Source organism: Podarcis liolepis (genome assembly GCF_965112155.1).
Source record: "Podarcis liolepis genome assembly, chromosome: 9".
Classification (NCBI taxonomy): domain Eukaryota; kingdom Metazoa; phylum Chordata; class Lepidosauria; order Squamata; family Lacertidae; genus Podarcis; species Podarcis liolepis.
The window spans coordinates 32,701,414-32,726,395 of NC_139564.1; the positions used below are offsets into that span (position 1 = coordinate 32,701,414).

General features: G+C 39.4%; 1 protein-coding gene across 9 annotated transcripts in view; it reads left to right on the top strand.

Annotated features, from left to right (window-relative positions):
* The window catches only part of PCDH10 (protocadherin 10), a 55,916-nt gene that overhangs the window by 5,276 nt on the left and 25,658 nt on the right, over window positions 1-24,982 (top strand). For 4 of the 9 annotated variants that reach the window (XM_083519893.1, XM_083519894.1, XM_083519895.1 and 1 more), the window contains exons 2-4: window positions 566-624; window positions 1,249-1,355; window positions 13,306-13,611. In XM_083519893.1, the coding sequence (XP_083376019.1) occupies window positions 566-624; window positions 1,249-1,355; window positions 13,306-13,611 (472 nt within the window). Of the gene's footprint in view, window positions 1-565; window positions 625-1,248; window positions 1,356-13,305; window positions 13,612-19,853; window positions 21,032-24,982 lie in introns of those variants that run through there. The other 5 variants (XM_083519897.1, XM_083519898.1, XM_083519899.1 and 2 more) reach the window with 2 other exon arrangements.

Sequence of the window (24,982 nt, forward strand, 5' to 3'; positions counted from 1 at the left end):
TCACATAATCTGGACTTAACATTCTTTGATTAAAATGTGGTCTGCTGGGTATTTAATTGAGTGTATACTCTCTGTGTCTATTACTGAGAGAAAACAGTGTTTTGCACCTTGCAGAAGCCAATGAAGAATTTTTGATAATATTTGAAAAATTGTTCTTCTAGAACCTAAGAAGAAATATTCTCCTTGTTCATCTTTTTTTAAATAAATAAATAAATTTGTATTTCTTCTTTCCATATGCTGCAATGAAATACACAGTGGTGTTCAAATTGTAGGTTTATTATTCAGAATAAGTAGTACCTCATTTGACATTTTTCACCCATTGCTATTCAGTATAGGCATGGAGTTCAATCTTTGTTTATTTGCCTTAGCGCTATTATTTCAGTCCTCGCCAATGTAAGGGAAGTAAGGAACTCAGATACACCAGTGATACTTGTTTCTTGGGTATTCAATGGCTTAACTATAATGCACTTATAGATCCATTATAATAATTATAGATGCATAAACTGGTTTTGCCTGCAAAAAACACACTGGGAGTTCAATTATTTTTTTCTAATTATTTTTCTAGACTAAACACCAGCGTGCAGAGCTCAGTTATCTAGTTGATAGACCACGGCGGGTAAACAGGTAGGACCTCCTGATTTCCTAAATTATGGCCCTAATTTTGCACAACCTGAGATGTATTTCAGCAAGTATGAAGGAGGACGTGGAAATGTGTTTACTGCAGATGTCGAATAATAGCTGGGGAATATAAAAATGAATTTGTTCAGACAGGAACATTAAGCAAAATAAATCGGCCCTGAATGAACACCTTTGAATTATGGCTTTTGGTGGGTCTTGCAGAGATTACCTGAAAAGAGAGTGGAATCTCATTTTGTGCTGGTCTGAAACGTGCCTCAAATACTTATGAGCCTCTCTTCAAGAACTGGCATATAGTATTGACTTCTCTGTGCAGAAATTAGCTTCCCAGTTTAAGCAAATTCAGCCAAATTATTCATAACAACTCTGTAGCACAGGCAGTGTAATAATGGCTACTGACTGTCCAGATGGATTATTAATGCCTGGAAGTACAAGTTTTGTTTCTGATGGAAAGAGCTTCTCAGCAGCAGCAACATCAGCAACACCAGTGCTGTGAGCGGGAGGTCTGGCTGAGTGCAGCTCCACATGTGGCCATGTGATGGCAGAAGAATGTTTTATGACTTTCCCTTTTTCCTGGGTGTTCAAATATTAAGCGCTTTTTTATGTTTCTAGTTCTGCATTCCAGGAAGCAGACATAGTAAGCTCTAAGGACAGTGGTCATGGAGACAGTGAGCAAGGAGACAGCGATCATGACGCCACTAATCGAGGTCAATCCTCTGGTAAGTCTGATAAGGGGGAATCTAAATATTTGATCTTTTAATAAGCGAGGCAGCAAGGGCAATTACAGATAGATAAATAAATAATAGGCCTGAAAGTAATGGGATACGGAGTGTTTGTTGTCTTTTTCTGCAGATGCATGGATGGGTTTTAAGAGTGTTCCATTTAATACATATTTATGTGTGTGTGATTTTAAAAAACACACACACACCACAACCTTGGCTTGCTCTTGAGAGCTACAGAGTTTTGGTATGTTAATGGTATGTGGTGGACTTTCCTTGCCCATTAGAGGTACAGAGGTACTGACATATTTGGGAGCAGGCAGAAAAAGATAGTCTGAAAAGCTGTTGAGAAGATTTCAAAGCAGTTTGCAACATCAACTGGGTAGGAGGGTTTGTTGAGTGATGCACAAGGAGTGTGCCCCTAGGGGTTTGAATGAGAAAAAGCGAGGCAGCAAAAGAGTCATGATTGAATGGCAGTTGGATGGTGAAGGTTTTTTTTTTTTTTTGTGTGTGTGTGTGTGCGTGTGTGGTGATCAGTAGCGCCTCACAGGGTATCTTGAATATGTGATGCCTTGCACTTGCAGGATGCTACTTTCTATCTCGTTAGCCTGGCTTTTATAAGCCAATAAGTGGGCTGCATCTAATTGTGATATTTGGATTCATGATTGTGTGGTACATGGTGATTTGATCTTCACCGGCTTCTGGATGAAAAGAGAGCATAGTCTTGTGGTGGAGATGCTTCCACCAGTTTGAGAGGAGCAAGGGTTCTTTTGGCATTTACGTAGCTGTCATGCACACCCTACAGTATTCAGTGCCAGCTGTTTCTGAATTGTCATCAGCTGAAGTCTTAGAATCCAATCTTTGTATTAATATCGATCAAGTCACAAAAATTCAAGGGGCTTCCTGTTGGTTGTTACAGCCACACCTTTCAAGGTGATCCTCTGAGGAAGTGTGTATGTCTTGCTTTCCTCTCTTGCTAGAACAGCCTTCCTCAGCTGGGTCCCTTCCAAATGTTTTGGACTACATCTCCCATGAGCACCAGCCAGGGCTGGCTAGAGCTGATGGGAGCTGTAGCCCAAACCATCTGGAGAGAGGACATGAAGGTGAATCCCTACTCAATTTCCTCAGAAGCAATGAGAGACTGAGTGGAGGCTGGCTGGTTGTTTTTTCAGCCCTTTGCTCTTCCAAGTGTGTTGTTTCTTTTGCTACGAGAAGCCTGGGTGCGTTGTAAGACGGGGTTGGGTGGGGGGGGGAGGGAAGAAAGCCTGTTCAAGGGCTGCTTTATATTACTGCAAGTCATTAATATGCAGACCTAATGAGACTTGAGGAAAGCCAAGAGCCTCTGAGCTCCCTGCTCCTTGCAGGGCTTCATGCTTAGTGAACAGAGCATCTATTTTGTGTCTGGGAACCTGACAAGAAACCAGCTCTTGCCAGAAGTTTACATCGGAACACAGAACCGTTCTCTCTCCCCCGCCCCTCTTTTCTCTCTCTGTATCTGGCATATGGTTCCCCCTACCCCCGACTTCCAGATATGTGCATTTTAGGCTCCTTTCTCCTCCAAGCTACCCCTGGTTCCTTTGCATCATTTCAGAGGCAGCAGTGCTCAAGCATGATAAAATCCCCCTTTGCCCTCATCTCCCTGTCTGCTTCCTTCCAACCCCCTCCCAACACACATTTTATTGCAGTACTCATCTCTCTGAACATTTCAATCAGTTTATTCTCTCAACATAATGAACCATAATAACCAAATAGGAGAGAAAAGAATAAACATCTGTACAAAGGCCTGGAATGGAGAGGCAGAATGCCGGAATATAATCATCGTAATGCACATCAAGCAAAAAGCCATTTTAGTTGAGAAGCATCTACCAGTGTACTACACTTAGCTTTTTGTTGTTGCTGTTCTCTGTGTGTTTTTAATGGATTATCTGAAATTAGGGTATTTATGATGACCTGAGACTTTTTATCTGTTCTTGCATTGCCCTAATGCATTGATGCTATTTATTTCACAACATAGGGTCCAAACTTTAAAGGCTTCATTTTGTTTTAATCTAGTTATTTGTTATTTCAACACCAAAACCCAACAAGCTAAAATGCTTGAATTTAAACCAATTCTGATCCATTTACTTAAAAAAACGCATGGTCTGTGGTATTCTTGACTTGTAGACTTGCCTGTTAAATTACAGGCTTGTGCAAAAAAAGTGGAGAGGAATAAATTATATTGAACAATTTCTTTTGAGTCTAATTAGATTTAACATTTTGAATTGAAACTTTGACTTAAGTTAATAATTGAAATAACCAGTTTTGAGAAATTACTGCTAGGCATTTATGGCTATCGCTTTGTATAAGGATTTTTGCGGTATACTGACACTGTGTAAATCCGTATTCATGGAGTGTCCTGGAATATCTCACCTTACTCCTGTGACTTTGGGATACATATATTAAGCTCTTTGATAAATGCAAGACTTTCATTTTCTTCACATAGGTCACGTTTTCCCTAGCACCCTTTCTAACAAGTGGATCCTGCTTTCACTCTCACTCCCGTCCATTTTGCCTGGTTTATTCTGTGAAAGAGAGGGAACTAGTTTTCTTTGAACTCCAGTAGCTAACAACGATCTAGAGGAGTGTTCAAGGGCACTATATATTTTCTCTCATATATATATATATATATATATATATATATATATATATATATATGAATGAATTAAAAACAACAAAATTAAACTGCATTGAAGAAGGCTCTATATATGATGCAGCCAAATAGTAATATATAAATAAATGAATTCAGTTAAGTGTTTCAGGCTCCAACTTCATCAGTATTCTAAATATAAAAAATAAGAGGCTACAGCTGGAATACTTAACTATCACTGTCTTCTTATCCACTTATTTACATATACAGGTGTGTGTGCTTGCATTATTTATTTATGGATGCAGAAGTTGTTCTATCCGTAGGAAATGACCACAATGTCTTTCTAATCCCCGCTTCCACTTTTGCTTTTAAAAATAGTTCATTTTCACTCTACATGTCTCCTAATGTTGCTCTCTCGCTTCACATTTTGCTTGTTTTACTGATTCTTGTTTAGTTTCATCTCATTCCAGAAGTGCTTGCATAATAGCACTGCATCAGTGATCTAAAACTGCTAATAAATGAAATCACCTGGAAATTAAGAGAAAAAATATATAAACCCTCAAGCCCTTTTTGTTTATGCCCTGTGTTTAGCATCAGGTAGAAGAAAATGCTGTAGTGTTCACTTTAGAGATGTCAGGTGTTTGTGGCAAGCTTGGAGAAAATGGTACTTAGGGTAATGCCAGCAGGGATGCACAGCAACAGTGGACCTGGTGTGAATCCTGTCTCTTGCTCTGTGAATTCGCTAGGTAGCCTTAGGCAAGCCATTCACAGCATCTAACTCCTCGTCTTCAAATATGCACACAGTATGCTTAGGTACACCATAGGATTGCTGTAAGTGTTGCAGCAAGATAATCCTTGTGAAGTGCTGGAAACGTTGGAAAATAATATACACATATTAAAGGTTGTATACCTGCAGTTGATGGAAGGCAGTTAGTGGACCAGAGAGGGAGGTGATTCCCGCTATAGCTCCCTGTGTCCCCAGGTCTTCTCCATAGGGACCACCAAAACTCTGAAGCAAGATTTGGAGAGAAATGGGGGCCAAAAATTAGCTCCTTCCCCATTTCACTGACAGATGCCTTCTGTTAGCTGATGGATACTAATTGGTATCCTTAGAATACCACCCTTAGAATGTGCTATATACAGCTACTAAATATACCCAGATTACCCCTTTTTCATTGTTTCAGCACAACAACCCATTACCTAATGCAACTAAGCTTAACAGTGCCGTCCTATAGATGTATAGTCATTGAGTTAAATGGAGCTTGCTTCCAGATAAGTGGGTCTATGATTGCCTCCTTAGTACATGTAATTGAAAGAATCCCATGTTATTTCCCTATATAGAAAGGGAAAGCGGGCTGGAACAACCTCCTTATGAAGCCAGGCTATAAAGTTTGGGGCTTTTAAATGTGTGTGTGGGGGGGTGAGTCAGCAGGGGACATGATTTCGTGGTATCAAATTATTTATGGTGGGAAGAAAGTGGATAAAAGTTTTTCTCACTCTCTTATACTGCTGGAACCCAGTCCCCTTCAACAACCCTGAATTTTGGAATACAGTGGTACCTCAGGTTAAGAACTTAATTCGTTCTGGAAGTCTGTTCTTCACCTGAAACTGTTCTTAACCTGAAGCACCACTTTAGCTAATGGGGCCTCCTGCTGCCGCTGCACCGCTGCTGCACGATTTCTGTTCTCATCCTGAAGCAAAGTTCTTAACACGAGGTAATATTTCTGGGTTAGCGGATTCCGTAACCAGAAGCGTATGTAACCTGAAGCGTATGTAACCCGAGGTACCACTGTACAGTACTTGGGAAGGACAAAAGGAAGCACTTCTTCACACATCCCATAGTTGAATGATGGCATGTGCTACTGCAAGATGTAGTGATGGCCACCAATCTGGCTTTGGACAGCTTGAAAAGGGAGGAATTTGCAGAGGATAAGGCTATTAGTCATATTCAAGGAGGGTGCCAAAAACAAGGAAGATAAGACTGTCAGTGACTACTTGCCACTTGTTCTACTGAACACCAGTTGCTAGGGATCATGTGTAGGAGAGTGCTGTTCGGTTGTACTTAAGTAATTCCTACTCAAAGTAGACTCAGTGAAATTAATGAGTCTAACTTAGTTATAGCCATTAACTTGAATGGGTCTTTGTTGAGTAGGACTAGCATCTTCCCAGTGTGTTTATGTTCTGCTTATGGGCTTCCTATAGACACCTGGTGATCCACTATGAGAACAGAGTGTGTCATCCAGCAGTGCTTCTCTTATTTTCTTACGTTCTGCTTATACTGCCTGAATTTCCATCCCTCTGTGTTGAATTACAGATTGTAAACTCACTGGACATGGCTTTGCCTTCTTGTACTCTGTAAAGCATCATGGACACTGATGGCTTTATACCAGTACAACATAATATTATTTGTATTTTGTTTCCTCAAAGATGGAATGGTATATGATCTAAACAAAAGAGTCCAATTCCCTGCTGTAACTCACTGAAGTATTGTGGACTAATTATTTGATTGAGATCAATTGCAGCTCAGGAAAATCGTTGGACTGTTCAGTATATTCCCCGCATAAATGTTTTTATTGGGGTTTTAGAGGGGGGAGGAATCTCAAGAGTCTAAAATAAAAAGTAAAAAACAACCCAACCCAACAGAAGGAGTACAACAAAAGGAGAGAGAGGGTTGGGAGAAAAGACCCCAAAGTCAACAAATGAATCCTAATGCAGTAATTTTAGTGTAGACAATGAATTTGACACAATGTAAGGGTGCTAGATTGTGACTTCAGGTGATATAACTGTGGTAGCTTTTGGCAGGATGCGCTCCATTAAAGAAACACTTTCTGCATGTAGAATTATCTCCTGAAGATAAATCTTTTTAAGAGTGCACCTCTCTCTTGGTGTGTGTGTGTGTCTCTCTCTGTGTGTGTTTAATCCATGAGTAATTAAGATCTTGGCTTCTCTTCTGAGACTTCCAGCATAGGTGCTAAGTACCACTCTCTGTGTTTGTTTGCATTTATGCTGTGTGATATGAGCACCTGTCTGCCAGGACTTGGACCTCAGCCACCACCTCATTGCGTCTAGATGTTCACGAAATAAACATACAAAAAGTACGCTGACTTGCAAGGGCTAGATTTTTCATAGGGAAAGAAAAAGGCAAGGGATCTTCTCAAACTTGAACATAGCTACAGTACAGATTTTTTAAAAAAAATGGACTTGGATTGTAGACAAAATTTATGGCTTTGCTTTTGGGCACAGATGTGAATGAAACAGGGATAGAGTGACTGTCCAGTGTGTGATTGGCTGTACTGCAAGGATTTATGTTTAGTTTTCGTTTTTAAATCTTTGCTTGCATCCGAGCATCTTAAGGGAATTGCCATTAAAAAGCCAATGACCAAGGGTGTGTGTTTAATTTCACAGGATTCTCTTGTCAAGGGATTTAAGGAACAATTCTTAGCTGCTCAGATAAGAACCAACAGGGTTCAATTCTAGGAACTGGAAAGAGAATTGCATTGCTGTTACTGTGTGGAGAATGAGAAATGAAAATGCCAAAATTCCAAAGGAGCATAGATAGCTATTTCTTATTTTTCATTCCAGGTTGTTCCTTGATTTGAATATCATTCTGGTGCTTTTATTTTCTGGGGAGACTTTTGTATCTTTTAGTTGTTTTCCTGTAGATGCTATCCTTAAGATTGTTCACAACCCACTGGTCTAGATTCTGTCATGACGTTACTGTAATATCTAGAAAACCTTGCGGTGACATAGAGCACAGATGGGAAAAAAACATGCATGTAGTTGAAAGCAAACTTTGAAGACTACTTTTGCTGCCAAAGAGCTGGGAAGTGCCTTTTATTATTTAAAAATGTAACTGTTTTGGAGAAAGTAGGTGCAGTTGGCGGGTGGGAGGAGGGGAGGAGGAAAGAAAGTCTGGCATACTTATTACTTACAGTTGCAATTTTTAATTGGATAATTAGAGACTGATACTTTGAAGATTATTCAAAATCTCTAGAGGCTTTCTGTGCATACTTTTCTCTTTCTCCTCTTAATTTAATTTAATCAAGAAGGAACAAATCTCAAAAATGCCTAACGTTTGAGACCAAATCATGTTATTTCATGTAAACTTGAATGCCTTATAAAGGCTTCGTTATTGTGAATAGCTAGACTGCTTTAGCCCCACTGAATTCAATGGGATTGTACTTCCACACGTAGTTATAACCTACTTCCCTGTTTAAGTTCTCTTGCAAACTGGGTGCTGACTGCGGGAGGAGTTTCAAGCATACCCCTTTGTTACTTCAATCAATACTACTGTTGACCGTAGTCTTTATAATCATGGCCTTTTTTGTTTCCCTAGTTTACACCCCATGATATGGCTAGTGGCAGTGGAAATTGTTCAGAAATATAGATGGAGTGTGAGGGATAAATTGTTTGTTTGCTCGTGTTTTTTGTTTATAACAAATGAGATACACTGAGGGATATTATTGACAAGTAACTTGTACTAGTTGTTTGAAGAACCCTTTTGGCACAGTCATTGAAAATCCATAACTCTCATTTACTTTTAAAATCCCAGTTTAACATGTAATGGAAATTTCCCTTTTTTTTCCAAATTCAATTACCATTTTTAAGTCAATCTCCCCCAATGTAGATTTGGCAGGAATAATAGATAAGTTAGCAGAGAGAGACTGCACATCATGTTAGATTTATGACAAAGTTGAGATGGAAGTGTTTGAGTGACTGAACATTTCCTTTATATATAAATCAGTAACGGGATTCTTGGTTTATTGAGAAGTTCAGAGGAAGCAACCACTTCCTCAGTCCTTGGCAGGGCTCTTTTGCACCAAAGTTTATCGAATCGTGAACAAGCTGTGTTTTAGTGGTAAATCAACAAGTGTTAGTGATAACACCAGCCATTCTTTTCTTGCAAAATAGTTAGCTCTCCAAGTCTAAAGAAATGTATAATTACTATCATTTCCGGAACATCATATGCCACAAACATGTTTATTTGGTTTTGCTGGGTTTTTGTTTGTTTGTAAGAGGAGAAGTTACCCACATTCAGTCTTTTGGGGTGGTACAGGCTATAAATGTAATGAAAGAGATGGTATGTGAAACCCAACCTAACACTGTAGCAGTTGCCCTCTATCCTAAATGCACACTCCAGGCCATAAAAAGACTTTTGGTGACATTGCATAAATGGAAAATGGTATTATAAAACTTAAAGAAACTGGTTTTGTGCTTGGTGGTTTTAAATCACTTATTTGAAGCCATTGTGCTTTAAATCTGTCAGTTTTATGACTGATTGTTTCTACATCTGTCTTCAGAGCTGTTTCAGAAAACAAAACTTCAATGCAATAGTACAATAGACATGGTGCATAACAACAATTATAATATTCCTACTACACAATGCAACAATTCATTCAAAATATATCAAAGAAAATTAAGACAGCATATAAAGCAGGTGCCTGGGAACCAAATGTGGCCCACCAGGCCTCTGTAGGTCATTGGGATTCAGGCCACACCCCTTCCCCAGGCTCCACCCCTCACTGAACCTTCTCTGCATCCTCCTCTTGTGGTTTTACCTGTGACAATATGTCTTGCTTGCCTAGATGGAAGGTGGAGAGTGGCGTGTATTGCCACACACCCCACTGGTACGTGGCTCCCAGAAGGTCACCCTTGAGATATTGTGGCCCTTGGGTGGCAAGAAGATTCCACATTCCTGGAATAAATTACAAAGAGGCATATGACAAACTGTGAAAATAACCCCAAGGCAATGAGATTAGTATCTAGCCACCTCCTTCCCCAACTTCTGTCCTTCTGTCATCTTCTGATAAAGCCTCCTAAGGCAGGAGAATGGGGCATAGCAGGTGGAAGCAGACATTCCCTGATGGTAGATACGGTCTTTCTTTCTGTAAAGTAAAGCACAAAGCCAAATCTTGTTTCTTCCTCTAAAAGGTTTTCATTATTAAATATTACATGAGAGTGACAGAATGTGCAATCCTAAACACACCAGTTAGGGTATAGGTCTCATTGAATACAGTGTGACATGCTTCAGAGTAAACGTGCATAAGATTGCTAGCTTGCCATAAAACTACATTGCAATCTGATCTGGGAAAAACAAAAAAACAAAAAACACCCCAGAGCCAATTCAATTCCCAGACACTGAGCCATTCACAATCTCTCTGTTTACTGAATCTATGCATCACCAGCTGTGCTTCTATTGCTCCAATTCTAGGTCATTATGACACCATGAAGAAACACCTGTTAGAAACCATTTGGTAAAATGTCACCCTGTTATAGACAGTTTAAAAATGGGAGAATGCACAACTTGAATTAAAGTCTGCATTTTTGCCAGTGCAATTTCTAAACCAGAATCTTCATTTCTCTATATTGTATTGTAGGATGTAATGGCCTGATCATTTCAGTCTTCAAGGTTTGGGTGGGAGAGACATTTTGTTTCTCCTCTTGCTAAACAATTGGGATTTTGTTGGCTTTATGCTAGCAAAAACACATTTGCTAGCACAAGGAGAGCCACCCAGTTTTCACCACTGGATTTGGCAGTAGAAGTTGGTGGGAACCGGGTCTTGAAGAAACACTTTTGGTTGTGCAACCTGCCATTGGCTACAACCCTTAAATCCATGCTTGCCTAACTTACGTTGAGTGTGTGTGTGTTAGGATGTGACTCAGGCAGAGTTTAGCACCTGAATCACAAACATTATACCCCTGGGAGTAGGGCCCATTGAAATCATGGTAGTTTTTCTGAGCAGAACAGCATTTTAAAAGTTTCTGTGGCTGATATCCAACATTAGTCATGTTCTGGGCAGACCCATTGAAATCAATGCACGAAAGTAACTTCAGTCTGTTGTTTCAATGGGTCTATTCTGAATGTCACTCAGTTGGATAGCACCTGTTATTATCAGTTACCTGATGACATGGGAACTTAAAGTGCTTAACTAGGGTTTGATTATACCTATTTATAGTAGCTATTGTATAGTTTCCTGTTTTGCATTATACTATATTATTGCACAGCATTGTACATGCATTTAGCAGCAAAAATCAAAGGAGTTTACAATTTCATAGATGTTTCACAACTGCAAACAGGTAGTTTTGAATTGGGGGAGGAATGATCTAGACAAGGAATATAATATAGTTTTACTTGTTTTCTTATGTCTTTGTGTCAGTTTCCAAAACTGAAATTTATTTTCAGAAGCCTTTTTGAACAAATACAGAGATTGTGACTGTAATGAAGCTTGAAATCCTTCTGGATAATATTATGACTTATTTCTTTATATTTGCTTCATTTTTTATGAAATATAAATGTTAAGCTATGTTTTAAAAATCAGCTTTGCAATTGCAATATCTGCTGGAAAGTTACTAGTCGGATTTATTATATAAAGAGAGGAATATTGCTGGAGAAATGTTGAAAATGTCTCAGAATGCCTTTTCTGTCCACCCCTTTTCTTTACCATTGTGTCAGCAAAGAAATAAGCTAGCCATTTATTTCACAAACCATTTGTATGTCTCGGATGCTATTCCTCCCCTAAATCTTTAATCCCAGCTGCCGTTCACGTTTGCATTCCTCAACAGCTCACCGATTAGTAATTTACTTCCAGACTTCTGCATAGCAATTATCATTAGAAGGTTACAGTCAAATCCAGACTTTGTATTGCACAAAGCTTAATTTAAAATAAAACTGTCATTATAAAGTGAGATTAATCTTGAGACAAATCCCCTTATGTTTCTCTAGTTATCAAGCACTTGTTGGTAATTGGGTGGGATACCTTATTTGCAGAAAATTTGCTAAGACACTGCTTCTACTTATAAAAGCTGCAGCAGAATTCTTAATATGAATCTTTGCTTGGAGGGTAGTGTGGGTGGGGATAGCTGATACTGACTTCAGACAGTGGCTACATAGTCTTTTCTATTGCATTAAAAATAGTAGAAATTTCTCATCAGGAAAATGTAATCTGTAGGAACCAGCTGCCATTCCCGAATCCTGACACAGAGGAGCTGTACACTTTAAAGGTCTTGTGGCAGATTATTCCTTTCTCTGCAGTCCGCAGCCTGCCAACTGACTTGCAAGGCTGCCATGATGCAATGCCAGTGAGTCTTGGCTCTAGGTTTGGGAAATGACGATCTGCGGCTTACATTGATGAACATCTGATGGTGGCCAGGCTGTGTGGATCATTTTGTTGGTGTTGAACAGTATCTTTAGTGTTAATGAGTTTTGGTGTTTTGTTGGAGCGGTAAGCTTTGTGTTAGGGAAGGGGGGGGTGATTTTATTGCTGTTGTTGTCCAGCCAAGTCAACACGAGGCTTTCTTCCACTGTTACATGTACAAATTCAGCTCTAAAACCTTTCAGTTCTTTCTCCAAGCAAAGCCATGAAAAACAACTTTTGACCACTGAATTCTTAAGCATGCAGTAATATCACTCTTGAGCAAACATTGGTTATTCCATTCCACTCTTAACGACTTCAACCATCACTGCTCCTTCGAGAAACCTGTCCTAGTGCCTTAAAGGAATCAGTCTATTGAAATGCCTATCGGAAGATAGTCTCACTTGTCATTTAGAATTCTAATAGCTTTAAAGGATTTGTAAGCAAACAGCTTCATGTTGGCAGGGACCAGTGTTTGCTGGTATAGAGTAAGCATTAACACGTTTGTCAATAGTATCTGGATCTGTGTCGCATCAGGCTTCAGCTACCCTTAGTGCCACTAATTAGAGTAATTTCACAATAGGCTTTTTTTTTTTTTACAGCTACTAATGTGGCTTAAGGGACTGTAAAGTAGATGGTAGCAGAAAAAATAACTTGGAAGAAATGGTGCCAAAGGCTGGCTCTTTTAGGTCATGTTCCTTCCTCCAAAATAAAGTCCTTAATCTTTAGCCTATCTATATATTGACATTTTCCACTAGCCGAACAAGTGGAATTTCATTCCACTTAGTTACATCCCTTTCTCATCTTTCCTCCCCATTATGCCACCCTTTTTGTGTCATACTAACCCCTTGTTGACGATTGTTGGGCATCAAGCCGCTGCCATTACCATCAAACACAGTGGGACCAGCTCCCAGATAGCTTGATGGAGGAAGTTCGCAATATTTTATTATATATATAATAACAATCTTTCCTGTCATCTTATGCTTGCTTTGCCATTTGTGGAGCGTTCTAGCACTTCCTTTCTTTTTAAATGAAGGTGCTGTCTTTTGAAGACTGAATGATCAGATTCTTTATTGGGAGAATGAAGGTGATGAAAAAAAAACACCCAACTCCTTTTTGATCACCATACATCAGCAGCTGGTCATGATGCTGAAGATTATATCTACAGTTTTTCTCTCTTTCCTGCTTGTAGGCATGGATCTCTTCTCTAATTGCACGGAGGAATGTAAAGCCTTGGGCCACTCGGATCGGTGCTGGATGCCCTCTTTTGTCCCTTCTGATGGACGCCAAGCTGCGGATTACCGCAGCAATCTTCATGTGCCCGGTATGGACTCTGTTCCAGACACTGAAGTGTTTGAAACACCAGAAGCCCAGCCAGGGGCAGAGAGGTCCTTCTCCACCTTTGGCAAAGAGAAGGCCCTTCACAGCACTCTGGAGAGGAAGGAACTGGATGGACTGCTGTCTAATACACGAGCGCCTTACAAACCACCATATTTGAGTAAGTACTGTTCAAAAGGCTGCTAGAGAGTTTTCCCTTGATGGGAATAAAACTCCATTCCCCAGGGTGCTTGCTAGGAATAGAGCAGTATACCAGAGGCAATGGGGGGAAGAAGCCCTGAATCCCTTTGGATTAAGAACCACTGAAGAGAACAATGTTGATATCTTATTATTATTTTTTTAAAGAAAATGCCTATGGCATTTTAAGTTTGTAACTTCTAGGACCTTGTTGAAGATGGATTTGTTTTTTAAAATGCTGTTTTTGGAACTGTTGCCCTAATGAATTTTTTAAAAGTAAATAGTTAGCAAGACAAGTATTTCCTCACATTTGTAAGCTGTTTGTGGTGCTTCTTCATTGGGACTACTTGTGGTACCAAACTTGTTTTGTACCCAACAGCTGCTTTGTTCCCCATTGAGCAAGGCTTGGCATTCATTCTCCGATTCATATTTCTCTGCTGCTGCTGCCATCGCCTTTTGTTCTCTTGACCATCCTTCATGGGATGAACTTTTAACAATCTTTTCTGGAGCTTTCTGAATTCTTGAGACCATTGTAAGTATGATGGTGCTTGTTTGTGATACAGAAGATGGTGCGTAGGGTTAGGTGAAAGAGGAGAATTCCTTATTCATTTCCATGCCAAGTGGAGTGCCTTGAAATCACTCTTTGGCCCGAGATTCTACATTGCGATGCTTACCGGCCCATTATGTTTTATTAGGAGATCGTAAAGTCTTCCCTTGATTATAAGTGGTTAGGATGAGTCTGTGTGTCTGGAAATGAAGAAAACCAGTGCCTTCATTTAGGAAGTGCAGCGGCTGCAAAGGTTGCAGGGATCTTTCTGAAAGAAAGAAAAGCAAATCTAATTGATGAGAGTGGTAATGTCACCATTGAAATGCAATATAGCAGTGCTTCCTTTTCTCAGTTCTGCCCTCCCCTCCCCAGTTCTGTCCTAGAGGGATCCCATCTTAAAGCGGGAATTTATGCTTTATTTATGCTTATTTTAGCTTTTAGACTAAGAAGCCAGACATAGCAGAAGCTTCTGATTCCAGCTTTGTATATTTTAGTTTCTAGCAGCTGATGTTAAGGCACATCACTTGTTCCGAAAAGAAAAAGAAAAAAGCCAAAACACCATCTGGTTGTACTTCTTGTACCTGCTAGGTTACCTTTGAACTTAATGATCTAGAGGAGGATTGACAGATCTTTTTTTCACTGTTCAGCAGATCAGCCATTCCAAATGCACCCTTCACTCTAGAGATACTACTTCAGCCATGCATTCCTAATAACCTTTTCATGATTTTAGGTCATATGTTTCAGACCTGTAGCATTGTACATTTCTTTAAGGTGATGCCTGAGCTTGTTCAGTGAAGGTAGTGTATCTTTTTTCTCCTAATGGCTGAAAATGAACAGCAACTTTGCAGTGCCAAACAGCTATAAGAGGTTTATCATCCAAATTCAGCCTGTTCCTGTTGCTTCTGCCTTTTTAAATCATAGACCACTCTATGATTAAAATTCTATGATTTAAATCTTATACCACTCTACATAGCTGCCCCTCTAGTTTGTTTATTTTCTAATAAGTTGTGATGTACATTTGAAGATTTGTAAGCCTGTGCAGTGTGTTGGTGGTATCTGAAAGACATTTAAAGGGGAATAGGATTCAGGGCTTTTTTTTCCTTTTCTTTTCTTCTAGACTTGTTTCTAGACTTCAGGCTAAAGCTATATTAAATCTAAAATCAGGCAGGTTTTCCCCTACCTGCAATTAATGTTTTCTTTTGTATAAAGTTAGATTTTGAACTTCATAACAAGCAAGAGTTATTTTAGAGAGAGAGAGAGGTAGGTGAAGGAGAAGAAACCAGCTACTGAAGAGCATGATATTTTATAGAGTTGAGAAAATATTTTACAATGAATAATTTCTTTTTTGAACCCAACAGAGAGAGAGAGCCTATTCTCAGTTGCAATTCTAAGAGAAGCAACCGAGTTTATTCAAGTGGTAACTAGAGTCGAGCTATAGTGACCACAGGCTAATTAAGTTTAACATTCTCTTGGGGCAAATTGTGCCCCCCAAAAAGTATCAAGGAGCTGTTGAAAGCTACAAAGGGGATTTAAAACAAACAAACAAACAAAGCTAATTTAGAAAACTCTTAACAGAGCAAGGTATGCTACCCATGTCTGCAGCTGGGTGGGGGGCAGCCATACTTGACCCTACAAATAAAATGCCTATTGTTTAAATTGTGTTATTTCTTAGCTTCAGGATGGGAGGAGAGAAATATATTATTTGCATATTATTAAACAAGTTTAATTATTCAAAGGATAAAGAACAAAGCAATCCCAGAAACAGAATGGATAAAGTCTAGAACTTCAGTCTGTATTTCCACTGGGACTTTTGACTCTATTAATAATTCCCAAGAAGCCAGTTCCTAGGATTGAGGGAGAGCTGCCCCCAAACTCACACTGCCTGTGCAGAAGCCCCTGGGTGTGATTGAAAATGTTTCCCTGAGCAGCCTTTGACATGGGAAACATTTGTTGTGAAACATACATTTGGAGAAATGATAACAGGGGGTGGGGAGGACTGCAGTGCAACAGGCAGCAGCTGCAGACTTAATCCCATTATGAAAGCTCAGGGATAGTGAAGCAGAGCTGGTGAATGGCCTGGCGAGAGTGTTTGTTGTTGAAGAGGTTGTGTGGCACGAGAAGGGCTGTAGGGCCATATAGAGAGGTTTGAGGGACCACATTTGGCCCATGGTTTCCCCACTCCTGTGATAGCCAAAGAATGTATACTTAACCAGAAATGTAAAAGCGGCATATACATTCTGCACCACAAAACTTCAAGATGCTAAATAGAGCTTCACAGAGTAAGTCAGGAATATAGAGTGGGTTAGTGAAAATTACGCTAACTCAATAAAATATAGCATATATCTCACATAACTAATAAATGCCCAAGCCTAGCAGTTGCGTGTTTAAAAGGTAGTTGGAACAGCATAAAAATAATTTAGTTTAGCAGAGATCAACTCATAAGATTAAGCAGATTCCAAAGTAGCTGTTATGACAGTTGCATTCATTTTATCTGTTCATGTCAGGTAATTAAGAGGCCGCATCTGAGAATAAGAAGTCAAGTGACAAAGTGCTGGAACATACTAACACGTTAAATAAAAATAAGTTGCTTATACCAGATGGTATTCATCCAACCGTTGCATTTGATTTTCAGGGGGGAAGTTGACTTTATTTCCAACAGAAATAGTCCTGTCCCTTGTTCTAGATAAATTAAACTTGGAAAATGTTTCTGTTTGCAATGCTTTATAATTGCTGTGGTTATTAAATCTCATCCATTTAGAATGGCACTACTAAAAAGTCAGGAGACATCATAAGGATTGAGAGACATGAAATGTCTAAGAGAAGAGTAGTCCTTTTCCTATCTTGCGACATTTGTAAAGACAAAATGTGGGCAAATGGATTCTGGGTCAAAGAGATGCAAAACACAATTCCTGCAATGGTAGGAATGATAAAGTCTGTTGAAGCAGAGAGGACAGACAGCAGAAAGGGTTAAAGGACATGAAGTGGAAAACCAAATGGGAATAGAGTGGGAAAGGAGACAGTAATGAGTGTATAAATGGCAGGGAAGTTGTCCCCTTCTCCCATATGGACAGAAAGAATCTTGAGACTTACATATAATGTTAGCCCCAGATTGTAAGTATCTAGATAATAACGGTATGTTGTGGAAGCTCTGTAGCTCAGTGGTGTGCACTCAGTTCCAATATCTCCAGCTAGGGTTATGAAACTCTCCTGTCTGGAGCCTTAAAAAAAGAGCAAATGTGATATTTATTCTTTTGGAGTTATTTAATGATATTAAAGAGTCAAAAACCAAGTAATGGGATTCTAAGATTGGACTGAGACCAAAATGGAAGTTCTGTGAACTTACCTCAGGAGCAAGTCCTATTGAATGGGACTTTCTACAGTCACTAAAAGTGATAATTAATCATGGCAAAGACTTGAGACTAGATGTGCTGATCAATAGCTGGCTTAAAAAAGGTTTTTAGGTTGCTTGTCCAGCCTTTGGGAAAAGTGACCAAAGGGCGCTTTATTAGACTCAAGTTGGCATCTGCCTATAAAACTTGAGATGAGGAGCTGATGCTAAGTATTTGATATAGCCTTGGCTCTGGTCTGTTCAAGTCAGGTAGAATGTAATCATATATTGAAAAGCCTTATTTCTTCTTCTCCAGCTGAAGAGATAGGAAAGGTTGCACTCCAGGTGTTGTTGAACTACAACTCCAATCAGCCCTAGCTAGCATGGCCATTGGTCAGGAGTGATTTCAGTTGCAGTCCAAAATAGTGGCGGGCACCAGGTTGGGGAACTTTGAGTTAAGCATAGGCTTAGTCTTTCCAGATTGCCCGTCTCACAGCCGCCACATGTTTTGAAAGCCACTCCTGAAGGTCAGTGCCCCTCTGCAGTTAAAGAGGCTGCAGTTAAAAGTGAGGATGAAGAAAGTCTTTTATAATTTGCGATGGCAACAAGCAGAATCCACACAGGGCTTTTATTTAAAGATCCTCTGTATCTGAACCAAACCCTTGCTGACTTCAGTGGGAATATTATGCTACTCAGACGAAACCACATAATTCAGATGTTATAACCACAGCCTGTAATTTGGCCATGGATAATGGCATGGCCAGAAAAAAACTTTTGAGAAGACAAGCTTTCAAAATAACAACTCATGTAAGTTTCTGGACCATATCAGGATGCAAAAGAGACCTTTTACTATGCCAGATATACTATGTGCAGAATTTCCCACATTTAGTCCACCTGCATTTTGAGATATTAAACCTATAATTCTATGCATACCATACCTAGCGGAAGCAAGCCCCATTGACCATACTGAGATGTTCTTCTCAATAAACATGCATAGGACTGCCTGCAGTTCTAAAAATCACTGCTTTTAAATAAATAAACTAATCTTTTTTCAAAAAAACCAAACAAACAAATTGAAAAAAAATTCCCCATACCAAACTAGTGTTGTTGTTCATTTTTATGGGTTGTAATAATGTGATCTTGTAAAAATCATTTATTAAACTGTTATAATGTATGAAAAGATTTTCTATCTCATACTTTACCTCTTGTTAGTAATCTTAAGGAAACAGTTACTTGCACTCTCAGAGGGTCATAGCCATGGGATGGTTGGAATACTGGGCAGTGGGAAAATAGTTATGTTGAAATATCCTGAAAATTAACTTCATTTTGGGAATAAAATTACATATAAATAATATTTATTCCATGAATATTTTGAATTCCGCTTAAAAAGAACAAGAAAAACAGGAAGGGGAATATATCCACTTTTCTAGTTTTAAATATATGATTGACAAAGCAGCTATTTTATGCAGCTATTGCAAGAGCTGCTTTGTGTGGTAAAGATGCTGAAGAGAACTTTGCAGTATGATGTCTTTATAAAATGCAGCAAGGACAGAGATGATTCAGTGTCATTTGCGTAGTACTTTCAGTACTAATGACTATAAGCTTCTTTGCAAAACCAAGAATAGATAATGTTAGTTCATCACCAAAAGGTGGAGAAATTATATATGCGCTAATAGTTCAAGAAACCATTTAGTTGCACAAAGAAACTGAAAATTAACAACTGTATTAGGCAAACCAGAAATATCACAAAATAGCATGCCAGCTTCCACATTCTCCATAACTCGTGGTCTGACAGCTTGCCATCACCTCTGTAAATTGGCAAGAATGATTTTAGCTTATTATGGATTGTTATGGTTGTTTTTCGGAATTTTAGGTACCGGTATATATCTTACTGAAAAATGGCACTGCACCACAGTTTTGAGATAGTACTAAAATGAGGCTGTCATAATGATTTCATTTATTGTAATTCAAGTAGTGGAGATCTTAACTAGGATATGGAATAGTTGCTCTTAATTTGGGAGAACATGAGTTAACAGGGTACACAGCTAGAAATTTTTAAGCATTAACATTACTGATTCTTACTGAGCATTCCCCAACCCCATAAATACCATCTTTATTTGTCCTTTCTGCTTGGAATACCTTCCATGAAGTATGAAATCCGTTGATCTCAAGGAGGTGTACAGTAGAGCTTCCTGTTGCAATGTTTTTCTTGTTTTTGGATCTGTATGATAGGGAGGAAACCCAGCTGTTAGTAGTTAATTTATCTCTCAGCAATATTTTCTAGCTATCATATTTTTAATTTGTTTAATTTGTTATGTTTTTCCTAATACTCTGCCACTAATATCTTAAGGTCCCTGGTTCCAAAACATCCACCTTCATTTAAGAAGACTTCCTTTCAACTACCTTCGTCCTGCAGAAGAAGCAACCGTATGAAGAGCAGAGAATTAAACTAGCTCTTGGAGAGGCCCCTGTTTATGCATGCATAGGAATACAAGCTTGCATTGGACAAATCGGTTGAGAGAAAAAAATACTGTGAATGGGTTATGATTTGTAATCAAAGAGATTTAGTTGTCCTAAATCTGAATCCCAACCTTCTTCCCCTGGTTTCTGTTATTCAAAACTAGATTTCATTTTTATACCAAAGATAATAGTTACACAAACTTAATTAGCAAGGGATGTTATCATAGTGGTAGAACATGTGCTTTGCATAGGTTAAATTCCTGGAATTCCTTTTGTTTTTGTTTTTAAGGATCAGGCAGCAATTAATGTGAAAGATCTCTGGAAGAACCTGAAAAGCTGCTGCCAGTCAAATTAGGCCAGGCTTTGTCACACTGGTGCCCACAGATGATTTGGACTAAAACCTCCCTCAGCTCAGCCAGTTGGGCTTCTTGGAGCTGATGGGAGTTCTAGACAAAAAATGCAGCAGGGCACCAGTTTGGCAAAGACTGCATTAACCAATGCTCAGCCAAATCGGCAAATAGTCTAACCATGTAAAAGTCAGTTTCCTATGTAATCATCATATAAAATACTTGTGTTAGTTTTGGTTAATAATGTTCTGCAGTAAATCATATAGTGCTATGCCACTGCTCATCTGCAGGAAGGTAGTGGTGGGGAACACACAATAATATTTGAGGCATAGTGATTGAGAGCAGCCTTCTCAAAATGTGAAGCAGAAGATTTCTCTGTGGGGTTAAAAGCACAAATGAAAATAACATTCACTTTGCCATAAGTGTGTATTTAATTTATGTACCCGTAGAGAAAAATGGGAAAGGATGTATGTAGTGTCAAAACTAAAAAGGAGAAAATGAAGCTTATCTATCTAAATGACTGCCAACGCTATTTTAGTAAGAACGAAAATAGTTAAGTGCTACATTATATAATGAAGAGCATGAATAAGACAGGACCTTAGTCTTCAATGTAACAAAGTTGTTAGGTTTAACATGCATTACATTTGTCATTCATCTACCATGCATTTTCTACTCTGTGGCTTGCTTCTGATCCACATTAAAGCCTCACTCTCATGACTGACATGTGGGCTGTTGTGATGAGCATGTTATGCAGGCGATTGTGCCTGAGTTAAATGTATTTTAGATCTGGGGTACGTTCAGGGACATTGTCACAACCAAAGATACATTTTGTGCCCTATCCACCCACCTGGCTTGTATCATGAGCAACTGCTTCCCATAATTGGAATTAAATATTCACACACATTGCAGTTTCTTGGCAAACATATTTGCATATTTGAACTGGCGTTTTGATTTATTTTAAAGCAGAAAATTCTCAAAGCAACTTGGTTTCTGTGAGGGGGAAATGGAAGGAACTGCATAGGTTTAGCATGAAGAAGAGAAGACCAGGAGAGGTGAGGGGTGGGGAGAGAGAAAGGCAAAGTTGACTACGCAGCAGCAGCTTGCTGGAGTGAGGTGGTGGAGAAGTCTGTACTGTGTGGGCACATCAGCCAAGCCGATCCAGCACTCTCAATAAACCCACCACTGCACCCATTTCTCTCTCCCTCCTGCTAAGCTGTAGAAACCCTGCTGTGGGAAGGTCAGGTGTATGGCCATGCCTCTCTCTGCTAACTGCAACAGATTTTTGTTTAGTTGTTTAGTCATGTCTGACTCTTCGTGACCCCATGGACCAGAGCACACCAGGCACTCCTGTCTTCCACTCCCTCCTGCAGTTTGGTCAGACTCAACTCATGTTGGTAGCTTCGAGAACACTGTCCAACCATCTCGTCCTCTGTCGTCCCCCTTCTCCTTGTGCCCTCCATCTTTCCAAACATCAGGGTCTCTTCCAGGGAGTCTTCTCTTCTCACGAGGTGGCCAAAGTATTGGAGCCTCAGCTTCAGGATCTGTCCATCCAGCTTCAACAGATATCAATCTTCAAATACCTGAAAGGCTGTTATACCTAGGTGAAGTCAAATGGGTTTTTTTGCTGCTGCCTCAGGGGAAAGGACTAGATTCAGTGGATTGAATTTACAGGAGGATGGTTTTCAGTTGAGTACTAGGAGAAATGGTAAGAGAAGTTCAATGATGGAAGCAGATTACTGAGGGAAGTGGTGGGCTCTCTTGAAAGGAAAATTCAAATGAAGACTGTGCAGACATTTGCTGGGAATGCTCTAGCTCTGGATTTCCTTCATCTTGCAATGAGATGGACTGGGAGGGCTACTAGATTCCCTCCATTTCTGTGATTCTACAGCAAAACATTTTTAATCAATCTATCTGGAATACATTAGGAACTAAAACAGAATCTAATTAAAAGGCAAGAGGGACTGTTTGAATGTGTTTTTGGGAGGGGGGGTTATTGGTTTGTTTTTGTTTTTGTTGCATTGTGTATTTTTGTATTCTCATTTTATGTTTTTCTATTGTGAACCACCCTGATGATCTTTTGATTAATGGCATTATACAAATTTAATTAATAACTACTATTACTACGACTATTCAGCACCTCAACATGTCCCCAGAAGTGGTCCAGAAGCCAGTTCAGCTGTTGTAATAGGGGACTCCCAAGCGTTGAATGAGTTAGCACTCCAGCTGCCATGTTCTGAACCAACTGACAACTTCACATAGCATACACCCTAGGCCAACCCCAACCTCTCTCACCACCAAAGGAACACAAGAGAACAACACAAGCAACACTGACACCAAACTCTACATACATTAAGCATAATAGAAACATCGCCACCCGACCCCACCCATCTTCTCTCCCTCCACCCCCTTTTTTCTTCTTCTCCCCCTAATGTCTCAACAAATGAAACAGATTTGTAAAAATGTTACATGGGAAAAATACGAGGCATTACACTTACTTCTGTAAAACAAGAAAATCCTTAATAAATAAAAAAATTTAAAAAAACAAACAAAAACAAAAAAACACACACAAAAAATATACATTGCATTGGATGTGGTTAATTCCTGGCTCTGATCTGGCACTCCAAGCACCTTTTTTCACCCACCCACCCAGAACATACCAATTTGGGCAGAAACAGACACAAAAAGTCAAAGTAGACACAGCACTTGGGGATTCTAATGGAGATGCTAATTGTCCCCACCTCAGTCATCAGATTGACCGTATGATGAGCAGGGTGGAGACAGTGGTCCCATCTACAGATTATCTGCATGGATCAGAAAAAGAGAGGAGAGGCTATATGCCTACTCTGTGTCTGTCCCCCAAGCCATAGTTAGCAAGTGTCCCATGCAAAGCTGGCCAAAGGTGAAAGTTGCCCTCAGGCAAAATTTTTAAATACCAAGCACCTTGTGTTGCATTAATTTTGTGATTAGCAATTGCATCATTATTGTTAAACAACAAATACCAGGTAAGGGAGGGAGGGATGGGCCTCTTCCTGCATTCCTTTGAGTGGAAGGGTAAGATATAAATTTAATAAATATTTTACCACAGTTTTAGCCTGTCAAGTTTCCCAAGCGAACACAGAGACTTAGCTAGCTACAGCCTGCACATGGCAGGTGCTGCAGAGATATTTGGCCCATCATTTCTTAATTTAGTACGGAATTTAATGTATTTAGCAGAATTTAGCTTGGACAGAATGTACATTAAATGGCTTAAATATGCCAGGTGGCTATGTTTTCCTTTTCTTCTTGGTACTCAGTAGCCTCTTTCCCTCATTTGTGATTTTACAAGAAGCAAAATGAATTGATTTCTTTTATGTAAACTGCCTTTAAATAATAAATTATAAAAAGAATTGAGTTGTTTATATTTGTAGTAGCCTGTCCTTTAACAAAGATTCAGAACTGCCTGGCCCCTTTTGCCATCTGAAACCCAGGAGGCAGTAAACATTTTGTTAGGCCTACCTGTGTGGGGCACAGAAATCTACAGCATTAAGTTTGCCCAATTCCATATCAAAGTCATTGTGTCAGTACCTTTTTGTAGTTAAATAAAACAAGAGCTCAGAAATATAGCTTGCGGTAACAAAGCACACTAATTGTTGTTATGATGGCCTAGTGTCAGCGATGAAGAGGATAACAAGTGGCCTATTTCAGGCATAATATGACTCATCAGTGACTTAGACATTGCAGTGAAGAGTATGCTAATCACATATTTAAACAATACAAGCTTGGAAAGGATTGCAAATCTTTTGCGGAATGCAATTAAGTACTCTATAATCTTGATAAATTAGAAGGACGGGCTGAAATTTGATAGGATAGCACTTCAAAACACGATATAATTGCTTTGCTTTTGAACACAAAATCAAAGACCAAAGCGGATAAAGAAGTGACACAAAAAAAGAAGAAGAAAATAGGGACGGGTAACTCAAATGTGCAGAAGTCTAAGGAAACACTGGCTGGATTATGATAATGCTGTTATCTGAAGATCTGTGCTGTAATAAATAACAGCCAGCATGGATGGAAAGCATCATTGTGGATATGTGAACTCATTTTGTACCTTTAAGAAAAGGGTGCATGCAGGTCCCACCTGCAGCATCCCTGCCAGAGACCTTCCTGTGTTGAGTATGGGAGCCTTCAAACTTCTTCATGGTACAATGGTACCTCTGGTTAAGAACTTAATTTGTTCCGGAGGTCTGTTCTTAACCTGAAACTGCTCTTAACCTGAGGTACCACTTTAGCTAATGGGGCCTCCCGCTGCTGCCACGTTGCAACCGCACGATTTCTGTTCTCATCCTGAAGCAAAGTTCTTAACCCAAGGTATTATTTCTGGGTTAGCGGAGTCTGTAACCTGAAGCATCTGTAACCTGAAGCGCCTGTAACCCGAGATACCACTGTATGGGAAGGTCAGGCAGGAGCATTGCAAGAAGGGCTGGCACATACGTCCTTCAGGCACCATGCCTGAACAGGGTTGATGTTTCCTGCAGATTAAAAGAAGAAAAAAGGAACTTGCAGCATGAATAAAACTTGAGTGCCAGACAGAAGGATTTGCTAAAACATTCTCCTTGCCATGTTAACTTTCCATACGCAGGGATTTTTAAAATGCATTGAAATCACTGACACCATCAGTACCAGTTGCATTTTA